The sequence below is a fragment of the Triturus cristatus genome, chromosome 4_1, assembly GCF_964204655.1.
Source record: "Triturus cristatus chromosome 4_1, aTriCri1.1, whole genome shotgun sequence".
In the NCBI taxonomy this organism is placed as follows: domain Eukaryota; kingdom Metazoa; phylum Chordata; class Amphibia; order Caudata; family Salamandridae; genus Triturus; species Triturus cristatus.
Window position 1 is genome coordinate 865,924,109 of NC_140585.1, and position 17,806 is coordinate 865,941,914.

Genomic DNA, 17,806 nt, shown 5'->3' on the forward strand with positions numbered 1-17,806 from the left:
GGTGTCAGACTCATTAGCTCAAATGCAAGCATGACCTTAAACTGTATTCCATTATTGATGTTCATGACCCCGTCATTTCTGTAGACTTTGAACACAAGTGCCTATATTGCCCTCCATATTGCATGCTGAACCAGACAATATTATGACCTGAAATGCATTAACTTAGAGTTGTTTTCTAATACGCATTGGGTGCTGTTATCTTTTTGGTGCTAGTCATTTCCAGTGTTCATCAGTTGCTTCAAGAACTTTGTCAGTCCACTACAGGAAAATAATATTTTAACATCTTTGAATTGCAGAAGTGTACGAGGAGGTTTTTGTTTCAGAGACGGGGCATACCAAAAGGCGTGACCTTATACAATACACTGATCTTATTATTGATATTAACAGGTTCTAATGTGCATTATTGATGCAGAAGCTTAAGGAGACATTTAATTCAGTTGTCAAAATTATATTTATTGTCAAACGGAAAACAACTTAGTTGATTGCCCATGTGTCTCAGTGCATTGCATGACTCTCAGGCACTTCATCATGACTATTTGTGCAACCTCTGAACATCTGAAACAACACAATATAAGCATAAGTTATAACACAGATTTTAAAACAGTATAGAACATGCATGAGATCCAGCTACCACAAGCCTAAGACATGAGTAGTCAAGGGGTAGCTAACAGGAGTGACAATGCTAATTATTGAATTCTATCTTCTCTGTATGTTATTCTGTTATGTTTAAGGTGAGTTATGGATTGACTGTATACAAGGGATGTTATAAGTGCATGTGCCTATACGGAATACCCAAATGTGTCTGCAAAGCTACAGGAAAATAATCCTTTATTTATTGTTGTTTTGACCGAGCATTCCGACTCTTTTTGCAGTTCCAACTCCTCGCCTCAGCTCTGTTTAGATCCAGCTCAGAATTCACCCCTCTTGGTAAGTGTTATTCATCTACTGTAGCTTAATATGCTTGCCATCAGAGTTTCTATATTTATTTACATATCTGCATACCTATACTTTATTTTTTCATTTAATCTTGGTAATGCTTGGTCATATAAAGAAAAGAAGCTGGTGAGAGTCTAGTATATATTTAACACCTATCAGTTCACATCAATACATGGATAACATCAGTCCGATCTTATCGTCATTGTTTCTTAAAACATTTAAAGATGCTGCCTTTCTACCCTCTTCACAGAAAGCGATTGGGCAGGAAAGTACTCGCATTAAAATCCCTTACAGGGCTCCTGAAAGGCAGCTATTGCGAGTGAATAAAATTTGTTGCACCTTGGCACCAGGCGGATCGAGCTTTTTCAACTTTGTGGATGGACATTAGACGAAAGCTGCCAAAAATCAAGATGCAACAGTTCTAGTTTTAGAGAACAGGAATATTTGGGGCATACCCTGCAACCCTAGGCACCTACCTGCTTGTAGTCTGGTGAAAAGGGATGGATCGTTTTGGGAGCATTACATTTATGAGTGATGTTTTGCAACGTGAATCTTTCTGGATTCACTATGCTGTGCAGTATTCCGCCATCTAGTGGTTGGGTCCAGAATTGTAGTCTTTCTACTCTTTTTTTTTTTTCTTTCTTTTTTTACGTGGCCCAGGTGGGCGTCGACATACCACCATTTGGTGTCCTCCGTGACGTCGACGCGATTCCTCCGGAAGCTCCCGCCTTTGGTCACCATCTTTAGATTCTTTTTTCCGCAGTTGGGTCTGGATCGTCACCAAAGAGTTCCAGAGGTTTTGGAGAGAGACTTTTCGAAAAACAACAGGAAGACGACTAAATCAAATATTCAACACACCCGACTACAAGTCAGGTAACCGGGACGACGAAGAAGAAGGATTGCACCCGAAAATTCGACGTTCAACGCAAAATGCGCACACAGGGGGCTCCCTGAGCGTGGGGATGGAGAAGACACCATTGAAATTCAGCGACAATTGCCACCACAAATACACGCAGAAGGACCAGCATCCAGTCTGCAACCTCTGCCTGCCGGTCCACTATAACAGCGAGGACTGCAACGCCTGCTTGACGTTCACACCGATGACCCTCAGAGTAAGAGAGAGGCAGAGAAGAGCAAACTACACCATGCAGGGCCAGGGGCCACCTCCATCGCTCCGAGACTTGGGCCTCTCCAGTGTAGAAGAGGACAACATCGCCGAAGGACCGAAGGATTGCACAGTCGTTGAGGTTGAAAAGAAGACGTCGAAGGAGGTAAGAGAGTCGACCCCCAGACACTCGACGGACACTCGTAAGAGTGACACCAAGTCCTCAAAGGGAGCATTGCCATCGAAACACTTGGCGAAAGCAACAGCACCCAAGGACAAGCAGCCCAGATGATCCTTAGACAAGGACTCCCAGATGGCGAAAACCCAAGACAAATCAAGGTCATCGAAGGCTGGCCTCGAAAAGGACCCCTCGACGCCGAGAAAAGAAGGGTTAACAGCGACTTCGACGAAAGCGAAGCGCAGTGCCCAAACTCTCGAACCCCGAACAAGCGGCCGAGATGGAAAGAAAGAAAAGGAGGCTCGAAGCCAAAATGGCGAGTATCCTGCAACGTAAAAAGGACTTAGATGAAAGGATGAGCCAGTACACCATCCCGCTGAAGCCCGAAGCCGAAGGGGGCGACGAGGACCCTGAGCCGCCGAAAACGCTGGAACTCGTCGAGGGACAAGAAGAAGAGGTCCTGTATTACTTCGAGGGCGAAGGCTCGGAGGATCAGCAAACCTACTAGGACTCGACGTCCTCAGAGGCGCAAGACTTGGAGTGGCATGATCTCGACGCCGAAATACCGGAAGAAGGAATAGACTCATATTCTTCGAGGAACTCGCGACACTACAGCTAAAACTTAGTGCTACCTGTCCCACGCATCAGAAGTGTCATTTGCTTGATCCTATTTTTACAAACTGGGAGGAGGTAGTGGTTGGTCGACCACAGCCCTTGGTTTGGACAGATCACCATCTAGTCCCTTTTGTTATGCGATTGCCTAAGTCGAAGGTGCAGGAGAACTTGAAGGAGGGAATAGCCTACCGTAAATGGGCTGGCTTTTCCCCGGGCAAGTTCAAGAACGCCCTCCTGATGGGGGGTTCGCCTGGGGGTGAAGATGCTGACAGTGCTTGCTCAGAGTTGGATAGGAGGCTAGGAGAAGCACTCGATAGTACTGCCCCCTGGTCATGGAAAACACTAACTAGAGCAAAGAAATCTGCCCCCTGGTTTAATTCAGTGCTGAAAAAGGCCAAGGCATACTGTAAACGAGCTGAAAGGCAATGGAGGAAGGACTTCTCTGCTCCAGGGAGGAGCGAGTACAAAGCGGTGCTGAAGGCCTACCATGGGCTCATCAGGAAAACTAAGGCGGAATATTACCTTGAAAGAATTGGGTCTGCTGGTAATTCGACTAGGGAATTATTCAAGGTTTATAAGGAGATCTCTTCCTTGGACATAGTGGCAGTTCCTGCTGTAGGGTCAGCTGAACGCTGTAACCTTATAGCGAATATTTTCTCTGACAAGGTGGTGACAATCTACTCCACCTTTCCTGAGTCGGCCGGGGTCGACCAAGATCTTCAGGATGTGTCAGGACTTGTAGGTGAGGATGAGGGGCTAGATAGTTTTGTGACTCCCCCCCCCCCCCCCCCCCCCCCCGAAATCCTGAAAAAAATCTGCCTGAGTGTTAAGTCAGGTTCCCCTAAAGATCCGGCCTCCCCGAGAAGGATTAGGGGGTGCTTAGAAACCTTGGAGCCCTTTATTAGACATCTCTTAGAGGTCTCATTTAGGACCAATACAGTCCCTAGTTGTTGGAAAGAGGCAGTAGTACTTCCCCTCCCAAAAAAACCTCAGTTAGGCCTGGAGCGATTAGATAATTTGCGACCTATCTCTCTTTTACCCTACTTTGCTAAGATCGCAGAGAAAGTGGTAAATGAGCAACTTACAGCACACATCGGGAAATGTCACCTCCTTCACCCCACTCAATCGGGTTTCCGTAAATGTCACTCGACGGAGTTGGCCCTTCTTTTAGCAACAGAGACCATTCAGGAATATGTGGATGCGGGTCAAACGGCTGCCCTGATCCTGTTGGATCTTAGTGCGGCCTTTGACACGGTAGCTCACCACACTCTAGTTTGCCGTCTAAAGAAGGGAGGTGTGTCTGGTAGGGCCTTAGATTGGCTTATATCATTTCTGGCAAATCGTAGCTTCCAGGTGAGGCAGGGTGAGTTCTACTCTAGGGTCATGGGATTGCAGCAGGGGGTTCCTCAGGGCTCAATTTTGAGCCCGACTTTGTTTAATCTTTATGTGGCTCCCTTAGCAGAGATCGCTGATGGTTTTGGGATCAGAGTTGTTTCATATGCCGACGACACCCAGTTGGTGGTGTCCTTGACCCAGGAACAGCAGTCGGCAGCTCCCAATCTGGTGGCGTGCCTGCAAGAATTAGCCTCTTGGATGGACAAAAACTGTCTGAAACTTAATGGTGACAAGACAGAGGTGCTGGTGGTGGGAAGAGCTCCATCCGTGTTGTCCTCTGCGTGGTGGCCGCAGAATTTGGGCCCCACCCCTGTGCCATGCGCCCAGGCTAAAAACCTGGGGGTTTGGATGGACTCTTACCTGTCCTTTGAATATCACACCAGACGGGTCGCAGGAGCCTGCTTCGGAATCCTTAAAAGACTCCGAAAAACTTTGGATATATTACCTATTGCAGCTAGGAAGACCCTAGTTCACGCTCTCGTGACATCTCGTCTCGATTATGGGAATGTCTTATATCTAGGCGTTACTGGAAGGTGTATACAGAGACTCCAATGCGTACAGAACGCTGCAGCCTGCCTGATCCTGATGCGTCCGAGGAGAACTGCCTCTAAACCGGCTCTTTCTTCTCTCCACTGGTTACCCATTCGGGAACGAGTCTGGTTTAAGGCGTTGTGTGTGTGTGTCACCGCATTATTCAGGGGACTTCGCCTGCTTACTTGCTGAACCTCCTTACCCCTTACGCCCCAACTCGCCGCCCTTAGGTCTGAGGGGAGGGGATTGGTCTGCGTCCCGGCTGTAAAGAGAGCCAGGATGGGTGGTCGCTCCTTCCGTTTTGTTGCGGCCCAACTCTGGAACAAACTCCCAGAGAGCCTTCGGTTGGAACCCTCTGAGGTCATGTTTAGGAAGAAACTGAAGACTCATCTATTCCCGCCTGGGTAGGTCTTTGTGATCACCAGAGTGACTTGCACCGTAGCGCGGGGACACACTGTATAGTGCAACCAGGCGCTTTATAAATCCGATTAATAATAATAATAATAATCTATAATATGGTTATAACAAGCATTGAAAATACAATAGGTCTCACCTTTGATTAAGTTAAAGCCATTTGCTTTGCTAATGGTATTGTCTAGCAAAGCAAATGGCTTTAACTTAATGAAAGGCGAGACCTATTGCATTTTTAGTGCTTGTTTTTATTTTAAAGGACTGTGGTAAAAAATGACACTCGGGTAGAAAAGTAAACGGGTGACAATTCCTCGGAAAGCGCGCCTCTGCTCAGGGCTCCCACCTTCCCTATGGGTGTCCCTACATGCTGCATGATAGGGGTCCATGGGTGACCTACAACCTTAATAAGATAAGTGTTGCATCGCCTGACCACGCCACCGCAGTTATAAGAGCCCTCGCATTACTCTACTATACTGTATTTGCACACAGATTTACAGCTCTAAGAAACGCTGATGTGATTTATGGCATTTCCGGGTCGCCACATGGCATATACTTCCAGCGGGGGTGTTTATACACACAGCTCTCTAGTGCCTCTACCTTTTGTGATTGTATTTCAGCGCACCTTGAATCTTTTGTTGTGTTGAGGGGGGGATATGCCTAGTAGTGAGCACAAACTGTAAGACAAAAGCCTGTGTCCCAGAGCTGCTACCCTTGGCACTTGTTATCCAGATACAAAGCTGTATTTAGCAAGGCTGAAGGCAGTAACATTTTGTGTACTGGTGAATGTTTACCTCTGAGTATGCACCAGCAGTATCTGTGCATGCCTGGGCGTTAATGGCTGCAAACCGCATTTGAACCGTTCAGTGTCCACTTCTTATTGCACAAGGATAGCAATCAATTCATTCCTAAACGTAAACCGCTTCACATCAGCACTGCTCACGGGGCGCCCCTCCCCAATCATGCCCGCCCCTCCTTCAAACAAGAACCGTCCACAATCCCATAAAAGGCAGACACCGGGGTTCTTGTTGGCTTCAGTTAGTTTATATTTCTGAGTTGTATATCTGGGTGGTCCCAAATTAAGAGTCGGGTTGTCGCTCTGTACGAATGTGAGGCGTTCACCAGTTGCCCAACTTGTTTAACGTGGCCCAATTCGAAGAAATGGAGCTGCATTTATCGAGTCATCCTTTTGTTATAGTTCACTCTCACACATGCCAACATTTAAGAAAAATAAAGCTAGGGATAAAAAAAATCAAAAGAATATATTTCCTTCCCCCGTTGACATTTATGGAAAATGCTATTCTAGACGCGAGAAAGCCAAAATAAACCCAGTTTGGCCTTCAGAAATCGGGAGTCTCCCACCCGATTTGGGTCTCTTGGCGTGTATGTTTTAGTAGATGCTAAAAATAGCGCATTTTTCACTGAATTAAGGATCGAAAATCTGTTATTTTGGGTACACCCTGTGTTTAGCCTTCTGATTACTTGCATCTGCACTGCCTGGGTTCAGCCATGCACTCATTCGCCTGCACGTGCAATGATTTTAGGACATTCCGTATTCAGTCCATTGTCCACGTATTATTTCAGTGCAGTTTATTACTTGAACACACACTAGAAATGTGTACTGTTGGAATGTATTTTTTTGCGTGAGTAGGACGCACTGAGGTATGCATATTAAACTAGGCTTTTGACCCTGTCGATAATCAAATAAGTTCTGGGGTGGGGGGGCTTTCAAAATAATGAAATCACGTTGCACCCCTGAACGGAGCGCAGTGTGCATCTGCAAGCAGCGACAATGACCGTTTTTTACACGACATCCCCTTAAAGTCTCATCAAAATGTTTAAAATAGTCCTCCCAACCAGACTCCCCAATACCAGGACAATTCTGTTGCAAAATTACGCACTGTGCTCTTATTAGGCGCCAAAAATAAAATAAACCAGTGTCAAAACTGAGCACTGCCTTTTTTGTTGTGGATCTCCGCACACAAAAATAACAAGTATAACACAACTCGAGAATGCAGAGTGCAGGGCGAATAACAAGTATAACACAACTCGAGAATGCAGAGTGCAGGGCGAGGACAAGACTACCCCAGAACCTGCATAAAAAAAAATGTATAATCGAACGAGACTGAAGAATTATAAAATGCAGAATGCGAGGCTAGGGAAAAAGTGCTTAGTGGCACGCCGCGAGTAACAGATCTAATCCTGCTGGGCGTGGCCTAAAACAGACAGGGTGGTAACCAGGAGGGACTTAAAATACTCCTAGACAATCAACAAAGTCCCTACTGAATAATAACTGATGTCAAACGACGCGCACCAATTAGCAATTGCGGATGGAGCTCAGACATGACATCTGGAATCGGATCGATTCCAAGAAGCCTTCGCATGGCGAAGAAGCGCATGCGCGCTGCTAACGCCTGGCAAGACCTAAAAAAGGCTGCAGAGACATATGGAGTGAAGTTGGAGGAGGAGAAGCCCAAGGCTTGTTTTCTCCTGGAGACTCTGCTACCTTTAAAAACAAGAAGCCAGTTCCTGCCCATGCTCCCAAGTGTGCTGGACCAGGGCAGGGAGGCCTACAGGGAGCCAGCTGTATGTAAATCAGTAACCCCGAGGACCTAAAAAAAGTACAAACATTCCTCCAAGGACCCTGCATACATTCAGGGATCAGTACCAGCTGATTCAATAATAACAGCAACAGCTAGGGGAAAGGGCCAATGTACCCACGAATGCCGAGCCACCTCCAGACAAGGAGAGTAGGAGAATGGACCTAATGGGGAGGAAAGTGGAAAGGAGTGCTGCGATTCAATGGCGCATCGCTAACTCAAATGCTCTAATCAACAGGCATGCATACCAACACTGGGAGGAGGTGGGACAACTCCTGAAGCATCTACCAGAACAGTACCAGCAAAGGGCAGACCTTTTGGTAGAGGAAGGGAAAAACATGGCTAACACATGTTTGAAGTCGCCCTGGATGCAGCAGAGACATCCAGCAGGCAGATGATGATTGGGGTGACAGAGAGAAGGCACGCCTGGCTAAGGATTTCAGGCTTCAAGCCTGAAGTACAGAGCAACATCCTTAACACACCCTTCAATGGAGAACAGCTTTTTGGAACTCCAGTTGACGACAAGTTAACTCCGCTCAAAAAGGACAACGAGACAGCAAGGTCCATGGGAGCACTGCAGTTCAGAGGGATGAGAAGGGGTACACCCTCAAGAAGACTAGCAGGTAGGGGAAACAACCAACCTGGTACATCACACCAAGCCTTCCAACAAGGTTGTCAAGGAAGCAGCCAGGCCCAGCAGCAGCAGGGACAACAGTAGCAAAACTGCCAGTACCAGCCATGAGGCCAATCCTTTCGAGGGCGCTCAAACGGACGAGGACAGGCACGGAGAGAATGCAACAATCCACTTCCAAGTGACTTTGCCGTAAGGCAAACGCCCACCCAGACAACACTTTTAGGGGGGCATCAACACAGAAAACAAAACAAAAAACTGATTCTACAAGACAAACAGGTTCTTGAACATATAACAACAGTAGGAGGCAGGATAAGGGACTTCTTCCAGGAATGGAGGAAGGTCACAACGGACAAATGGATACTAAACCTCATACAATACGGCTACCGTATAGGGTTAGAAAAACAACCTCCAAACAAGAGGCCAAACAACAAGGTGCACTCGGCAAAGGAACTTTCACTCTTGCTACTAGAGGCACAGGAACTCCTCAGCAAGGAGACGAGAGATAGTGCCGTACAAGGAAAGAATCAAGGGGGTCTACTCCAACTACTTCCTCGTACCAAAAGTGGACAAAACGATAAGACCTATTCTGGGTCTAAGGTTCTCAAACAAGTTCATAAGGACACAAAGATACAAAATGACATCTCTGCAAGAAGTAATACCCCAGATACAGGAGGGGGATTACATTGCAACTATAGACTAAAAAGACGTGTACTTACACATCCCCATCAACAAAAAACACCTACTAAGATTTGTGATCAACAAAACTCACTACCAGTTAACATTGCTGGCATTCAGACTCAAATCTGCAGCAAGGGTGTTTACAAAATGTCTAGCAGCGGTAGCAGCGCACCTAAGGAGGCAAGGAATACAAGTATACCCCTACCTCGACGACTGGCTCGTAAAGGCAAGCTCTTACAGCCAATGCAAACAACACATCCAGCAGGTCATAGAAACGCTAATCCAACTGGGTTTTTCAATCCATTGGGGAAAGTCTTCAATAGAACCGGAAAAACAGTGGTCCTAGACCTTCATTTGAAGAGACATAAATCAATTTCCTATTTGGTACATTCAGTAACAAATTTCGTGAGCATTCCTAAGCACAGTGTAAACTGCTCATAGTATTGAATACATTATTCAAAGATTAAGCCAAAGAAGTGCAACAAAACATAGTCCAATTCACCATGCATTTTATTCTTATGCAAATTGGTGTACAATTGGAAAACTTAATGTTCGAGGCAAATGAGCTGCAGATTACACACTTTTGCATAGATCGCCATCTGGTGTTGGGCCCGGATGTTTGCAGTTTGTTTTTCCTCTTGGAAAGTCTTTGGAAGTCACGAGATCGGTGACTCCTCCTTTGGATCGTATTGCGCATGGGCTTCGGCTCCATCCTCAGATTGTTTTTTTCCGCCATCGGGCTCGGATGTAATCTTCGCGCTCCGGTTCCGAACATTTCCAGTTCGACGATCGAAGCGGAATCCTCACCTCACATCGCGGTATTGTTTCGATCGCGATCTCCTCAATCAACGCACCTTCTCATCGACAAATCTTCGGTTCCAGTCGTCGACGGCGGCCTTCGGGCCTACCCAAGCTCCGGTCCTGGCTGATGGAAAGAACTCCATTCAAGATGTGCCCTCGATGTGGGTCCAAATTCCCCCACACCGATCTTCATGAGGTATACAACCTCTCCCTCTCCCCTGAACACGAGGCTTGAGACTGTCCGGCCTGTAAGTCTTTCAGATCGAAAAAGACTATTCGGGACCGAAGAGCCAGAAGAAACATGGCACACTCCTCGACCTCCATTCCAGTCGATATCTTCGGAGACGACATCGAAGATCCGGGACAGCAGCGCACCGAAGAGGACCTCGTCAGTGCTTCCGAGGCCGACGACTCAGATGTGGAAGACATCACTCCGGCGCAGAGGGTCGTGAGTACTATACCCCACCCCCCCAACACCCGCACCAACACCCAAAAAGGCTTCGGTCACGCCTTCGCCTCCGGGCCTAGGCAAGACCAGAGACACTGCTACACTCACCCCACCTTCGGGCCCGGTGAAGAAGCCAAGTAAGCCTTCCGGTGGCTCGGGCTCGAGCCAGCCTGCCAGCGGTGCAGAGAAACACACTTCGGCACCGAAAAAGAATCCAGCCTCTACCTCGACACCGAGCTCCGCACCGAAGCCCTCTGGGTCAAAACCCAGGGCCTCCGTACCGACGCCATCTTAGGTACCGACAAAACCCCATAAGGCCCTCGGCACCGACACTTCCAAGCCGAAGCCCATCTCGGCGCCGACCAAGAAATCGGAGGTTCCCAAGCCCAGTGCTAAGCAAACTGGCACGGACAAGCCTAAAAAGTCATCGGCCCCGAAGACTTCGGCGCCGACGGACCAAACACTGTCACAGGAACTATTTACACCGGATCCCTTACAAAAAACTCTCACCAGGGATCCAAAAACTGGACATCTGGCACTCTCTTCCAAAAAGAGACATTTGGACAAACCAGCTCCGTCTCCACCTCCAAAGAGGAAGGACTCTGCTACCTCTCCTTTCAGAATACCTTCCCCACCTCCTCCACCCTCTCCACCTCCACCCCCTCCGCCTTCTCCACCCCCACCTCATCGCTCTCCGACCCCGTCTCCAGACGACGATGATCAGGGGGACCCATATCACGATATAGGGGATGTGCCCCAAGACCCCACCCCTACAGGATCCCCAGACCCATGGGACGACTACAATAACCCAGATATTCCCAACGTCCCACAAGATGACCTTTACCCTTCCAGGCCATCTCCACCGGAAGACTCATTAGGGTTCCACCATCTACTTCAAAGGGCGGCACACTATCACGGGGTAGAGTTGCTCACTGACCCAGTGGAGGAGGATTTCCTCCTCGACACATTTGATACCACACATAGGTCTACCTCCATACTACCTATGCTTAAGGGGGTGGTAAAGCATGCGCCAGAGGTTTTTAAAGACCCAGTCAGGGCCAGGGTCATTAACCCACGCATAGAAAAAAAATACAAAGCTGCCCCCACAGATCCCGCCTATATCAAAGGGCCAGCGCCACTAGATTCCCTAGTGGTTTCCACTGCACGAAAGAGAACAAATTCCCAGGCGTCAGGCGAAGCACCACCACCTGACAAAGAGTCAAAGCTACTGGACGCATCAGGAAAGCGCACTGCGTCACAGGCAGCCAATATATGGCGTATCGCCAACACCCAAGCGCTATTGGCCAGATACGATAGGGCACATTATGATGAATTGGAAAACATAATGCACCACCTCCCTGAAAAAAACTAGGGCCAATGAATTAATTCAAGAGGGTAAGACAATCACTAACACCTCTATACGCTGTGCCTTAGATGCAGCAGACACAGCCGCCAGGGCCATTAATACTAGCGTCCTCCTCTGTCGCCATGCTTGGCTAAGAATATCAGGATTTAAACCAGAGGTACAAGCCTCCATCCTTTGACCAGGAACACCTATTCTGCCCAAAGGTAGATGAGGCCCTCGAAAAAATGAAGGAGGACACCGATACGGCGAATTCCATGGGAGCCCTACAGTCACACCCTCCTAGGCGCTCTTTTCGCCGCTCTTCCTTTCGGAGTACATCTAGAGGCTACTCCTCAGATAACGCGTCCACTTCCTACAAATCCCCCACTCAGTCCACCTTCACAAGGGGCTATCAAAGAGGCGGCTATAGGGGCAACAATAATAAAGGCAGAGGCAAAACAAATACCGCCCGCTCTTCCACACCGCCTACCCAATGACTTCCCTCCGCTCCCTCCAGACCATCCCACTCCGGTCGGGGGCAGACTTCAAAATTTCCTTCATGTCTGGGAGACCATCACCTCAGACAAATGGGTGACCCAAATTATTCGGTCAGGATACTGCCTGGATTTAACATCTACCCCCCCCCCCCCCCCCAAACATTCCACCCAGGCAACGCCCAATGTCACAAGAACATTCCACATTACTAAAGCAGGAGGTAATCTCCCTCCTACAAAAACAGGCAATAGAACAAGTTCCAGTCAATCAGCAAAATTTAGGGGTCTACTCCCTATATTTTCTAATACCAAAAAGGGAAGAGACTCTACGACCTATTCTAGATCTCCGGCCCCTAAACACATACATACACTCAGACCATTTTCACATGGTAACGCTTCAGCAGGTGCTTCCGCTCCTCTCCCAGAACGACTTCCTTACCACACTGGACTTGAAAGACGCATACTTCCACATTCCAGTACACCATGCTCACAGAAAGTACCTCAGATTTGTAGTGGACGGACAACACTACCAGTTCAAGGTGCTCCCTTTTGGAGTCACAACAGCACCACGGGTATTCACCAGTGCCTAGCGGTAGTGGCGGCACACCTCAGAAGACAGCACATTCACGTCTTCCCATACTTGGACGACTGGCTGATAAAAGCCACTTCATACAACCAATGTGTACACCACACCGCCACTACAATCCAACTACTTCACCATCTAGGCTTCACGGTGAACCACCAAAAGTCCCACCTAACACCATCCCACATAAAACAATACCTCGGTGCCACCATAGACACCTCAAAAGCAATAGCCTACCCCAATCCGGCCAGGATTGCAAGCATTCAGGCTTTGCGATAAAAATTCGTACTTCAACACTCCCTTCCAGCAAGAGTGTTTATTCAACTGATAGGGATGATGGCCTCTTGCATTTTCATAGTGCCTCATGCAAGACTCCAGATGCGTCCACTCCAAGAGTGCTTAGCGCACCAATGGAACCAGGCCCAGGGGCAACTGACAGATCTGGTGTTGGTAGACGGTCGCACCCATCGTTCTCTGCAGTGGTGGAACACCACAAACCTTTCCAAAGGTCATCCGTTCCTGGACACGGTTCCACAAATAATACTAACAACAGACGCATCGCTCTCCGGCTGGGGAGCTCACCTATTACACCTCACAGTGCAGGGCACATGGACGCCTCAACAAAAGTTACTCCATATCAACCATCTGGAGTTACTAGCAATCTTTCTAGCCCTAAAATCCTTTCAACCACGGATTTCAGGCAAGGCAGTCCTCATTCGCACAGACAACATGACGGCCATGTATTATATTCAAAAACAAGGCGGCACGCACTCTCCACAGCTCTCTCAATTAGCACAGAGCATATGGAGATGGGCAATTCCACACAAAATCTTTCTCCTAGCCCAACATGTCCCAGGAGTCCAAAACACCATGGCAGATCTGCTCAACAGACAGACGCAACAGATCCACGAGTGGGAACTTCACCCGCAGGTTCTTCACCCGTTCTTTCAAATATGGGGGCATCCACAGATAGACCTATTCGCCACCCACGAAAACAAAAAATGCCCAGATACCCACACCCATTGTCCAAAGGAAATGCGATATGGATGAACTGGTCAGGGAAATTTGCGTACGCTTTTCACCTCTCCCACTAATTCCATTAGTGGTGCGAAAGCTACAACAGCATTCCCTCACACTGATCCTAGTAGCTCCAACATGGGCCAGACAACCGTGGTACACCACGCTGCTGGAACTCTCGGTAGTACCACACCACAAGCTACACCTCTCACCATGCCTCCTAACCCAGAACCATGGAGAGATCAGGCACCCAGACCCAGCTCAGCTCAACCTTGTGATCTGGCTCCTGAAATCCTAGAATTCGGATACCTAAACCTTCCCCCTGACTGTATGAACGTCATCAGAGAAGCTCGACGCTCTACCACTAGAGCCTGCTACGCTGCCAAGTGGAAAAGATTTGTTGTTTATTGCCATAACAACACAATCAATCCTCTAGACGTGTCTATACAACACATCATATGCTACTTACTCCACCTACAAAGGTGTAATCTAGCCTATACCTCCATTCGGCTACACCTCGCAGCAATTGCAGCTTACCTACAAAACAGGCAGCACCTATCACTTTTCAGAGTACCTGCCATTAAAGCCTTCATGGAAGGCCTAAAAAGAATAATTCCCCCCAGAGTACCACCCTCACCTGTGTGGAACTTAAACATCGTTCTCACAAGGCTGATGGGGCCTCCCTTCGAACCTTTGCATAAATGCGAACTGCAATTTCTCACATGGAAAACAGCTTTCCTTGTAGCCATCACTTCCCTTAGAAGGGTCAGTGAGATACAAGCACTTACCATACAAGAACCTTTTCTTCAAATGCACCAGAACAAGGTTGTTCTCCGTACCAACCCAAAATTCCTACCTAAAGTAATTTCCCCTTTTCACCTAAACCAATCTGTAAAATTACCAGTATTTTTCTCGCAACCTCAGACCGTTGCAGAAAGGGCTCTACACACACACGAGCCTTACTTTACTATATCCAAAGAACACAACCTTTCAGAAAGACCAAACAACTGTTTGTCTCTTTCTCTCCACCACACAAGGGCAACCCCATCTCAAAATCAGGGATAGCTAGGTGGATTGTAAAATGCATCCAGATTTGCTACCACAAAGCAAAACGAGCGCTATCCGTTCCCCCTAAAGCCCATTCTACACGGAAGATAGGTGCTTCCATGGCTTTTCTAGGGAGCATCCCATTAGATGATATCTGCAAAGCAGCTACATGGTCAACACCGCACACTTGCACTAAACACTATTGTGTAGATGTGCAAACCAAGCAACAAGCTAGTGTGGGCCAGGCTGTACTAAAAACATTATTTCAAACCACTGCAACAGATACCGGTGGTTGCCGCTAAGGTTGGGAACTGCTATATAGTCTATGCAAAAGTGTGTAATCTGCAGCTCATATGCCTCGAACGGAATATGCTACTTACCAGTATGCATCTGTTCTTGGCATGTAGAGCTGCAGATCTACACACGCCCACCCGCCTCCCCGGCTACCTGTATCTGTTCCAGTCTATCTTATTTAGATACAACACACATGGGTTTCTTCACTGTTGTTACTACGCTCCATCTTTCCTTGCTGGCGAAAAACAATCTGAGGATGGAGCTGAAGCCCATGCGCAATACGATCCAAAGGAGGAGTCACCGACTTCGTGACTTCCAAAGACTTTCCAAGAGGAAAAACAAACTGCAAACATCCGGGCCCAACACCAGATGGCGATCTATGTAAAAGTGTGTAGATCTGCAACTCTACATGCAAGAACAGATGCATACTGGTAAGTAGCATATTCCTTAACTGTACTTAATTATTGAAAAAGGAGGATGCTCCAGAGGGAACGTGCGTAGGAGAAGGGTGCTCAAGTGTAAGGAAGTGAGGGAGAAAGGCTTTCAAGTAGTGACATAAAAAAGGAAACTTGGTAGTTTAAAACAATAGGACTGGTTGTAAATCAACGTCCTATCTAGCGTGGCCACATACACAGTAGAAAGTCATAAATTGGTTACAATTGTAATTTACATAGAAAAAAATTTCTTAAGTGGCACGTTAGGGGATGAGTGCAGAATCCAGGCTAAACATGGGGATGTCCACGTTTCGACCCGTCTTATGGCCATGGGGGTAGTTCGGGCCTCAGCCGGCCGTGCGGGTCTTCTTCAGGACAGGGTGGGGCAACCTGGATAGGTATGAAGCTAAGTCACATACCTAAGGGTGAATAGAAAGGCAGGGTTCAGGATGTTGCACTGAAGGGTAACAACTTAATTCTATGCGCCAATCACTAAAATTAGGCTTACCCGCCATCACTTGCGGGATGTAGATTCTTAGTCAGAGTTAGTGGGCCACGTAAATGCTGTGGCCAAGTAGATTAGGTCCACTCGTGATAATGTTTAAGAACGATGGCCAGAAGCTGAAAAAAGAAATGGTGAGTACACATCCCCACTAAAGCCAGAGGTATCTAATGTATAGAGCCAAAAAAACGCTCTAGACGGTCGTTTTACCTTAATTCAGCTGCGCCAGTGTAATTCCAAAAGATTAAGGGCAAGCGGTCCGTGCAGTTTAAACTACCGTTGAATAATTGTAGCAATGAATACTCGATCAAATGTAGAACTAAAAAGAACGGAAAGGGCATTAAGTGGTGGATTTAAAGTAGCCCTAATGTCAAGCGCGATGTCGGCAGCCCCGAGGGGTGTAGTTTACCTTGGGCGCATTAATCTGTCTCCCGTCTCGGCCTCAGTTTGCTGGGTTCTGAAGGAGCGGCCGCCTCGAGGACGTATTTAACGAAAAGTACTGCGCGTGTCGGTTGACGCCGCCAGTACGTTCAGAGAGGGATAAAAGACTAACCTGTCCCCCTGTGCGTCATGTGTCATGCATTCTAGAGGCATTACATAGAAAGACATGATCGCGCAAAAGTATTCAATTAATTGGGATGCGTGATGGAAGACTAGCCTATCTCCTGACGCGTCATGTTAGAAACGTTACACAAGATGACATGATCGCGCAAAAGTATTAATTAAAATGCAGGCCCCCTATTAACGAGTGTTCGAGGGAGGCGAGTGCGAAAAGGACAACAACACAGTTACACATTAGTGATTGGGCAGATAAAATGTTAAAAACAATGCGGTATACATATTTGTAAAAGACAGTGATGGTGTAGGTAGAATTAACGATGCAATAGGACAATTACATGTTTAACCAATGAGGGGGACCTGTTCATATTACAAAACGCCTTATGTTCATTATGGAAGTACTAGTGATAAGGATTTATCTATCCAACCAGGTTGTAAGGCACATTAGCTCCATAGTGTATTCAAAAACAATTTCATCCATTACTTAGCACAGAGGCCTGTCTATTAATTTCCTCAAATTCGTTCAGGCCTCGTTTAATCGTGTCTAAAGAATGTATCCATCTGCACTCACGTATATTGAGAATGTTGGCAAAATCACCACCCCTGGGATTGGGATTGACCTTCTCAATGACCCACCATTTCAGACTTTCAGCTGTGTGTTCAAATGTGCTGAAATGCTCCACTAAAGGGGCTCCTTGTACCTTACATCTTATGCGGCTGCAGTGCTGTAGAATACGGCATTTTACTCTCTGGATGGTCTGTCCTACATACATGAAACCACAAGGACACGTGATTGCATAAATTACTCCGGTGGTATTACAGTGCTCCTGTAGTGTATGCGTCTGATCATTATGTGTAAACTCAGTGATTTCTTCTGTCATAGGGCACGCTTTGCATGAGCCACATTTATGGTGCCCTCTAACTGGTGGGATCCCCCATAGAGATGTTTGGCCAGAAATGCGTGGTGTGGGTAACAGGGATTTAACTACATGATCCCTTACGTTTTTACCTTTTCTAAAGGCATGTAAAGGGGGAGGCATATTACCCAGTTCATCCGCCACTAGATGCCAATGTTGGTTAATGGTCTTTTTTTATTGCGTTGCTTTTGGTGTTAAAGGTGGTCACACTCACCAACCGTTCCTCGCTAGTATTTGTCTTAGGTTTAGGGACCAATAGGAACTCCCTGTGTTTTTTTAGGAGTCT

At 47.2% G+C, this 17,806-nt stretch overlaps 1 protein-coding gene across 2 annotated transcripts in view; it reads left to right on the forward strand.

Moving 5' to 3' along the window:
• Window positions 1-17,806, forward strand: part of MKLN1 (muskelin 1) — a 653,324-nt gene that overhangs the window by 618,013 nt on the left and 17,505 nt on the right. For both annotated transcript variants that reach the window (XM_085653584.1, XM_085653585.1), the window contains exon 17: window positions 873-927. In XM_085653584.1, the coding sequence (XP_085509710.1) occupies window positions 873-927 (55 nt within the window). The remainder of the gene's footprint in view (window positions 1-872; window positions 928-17,806) is intronic.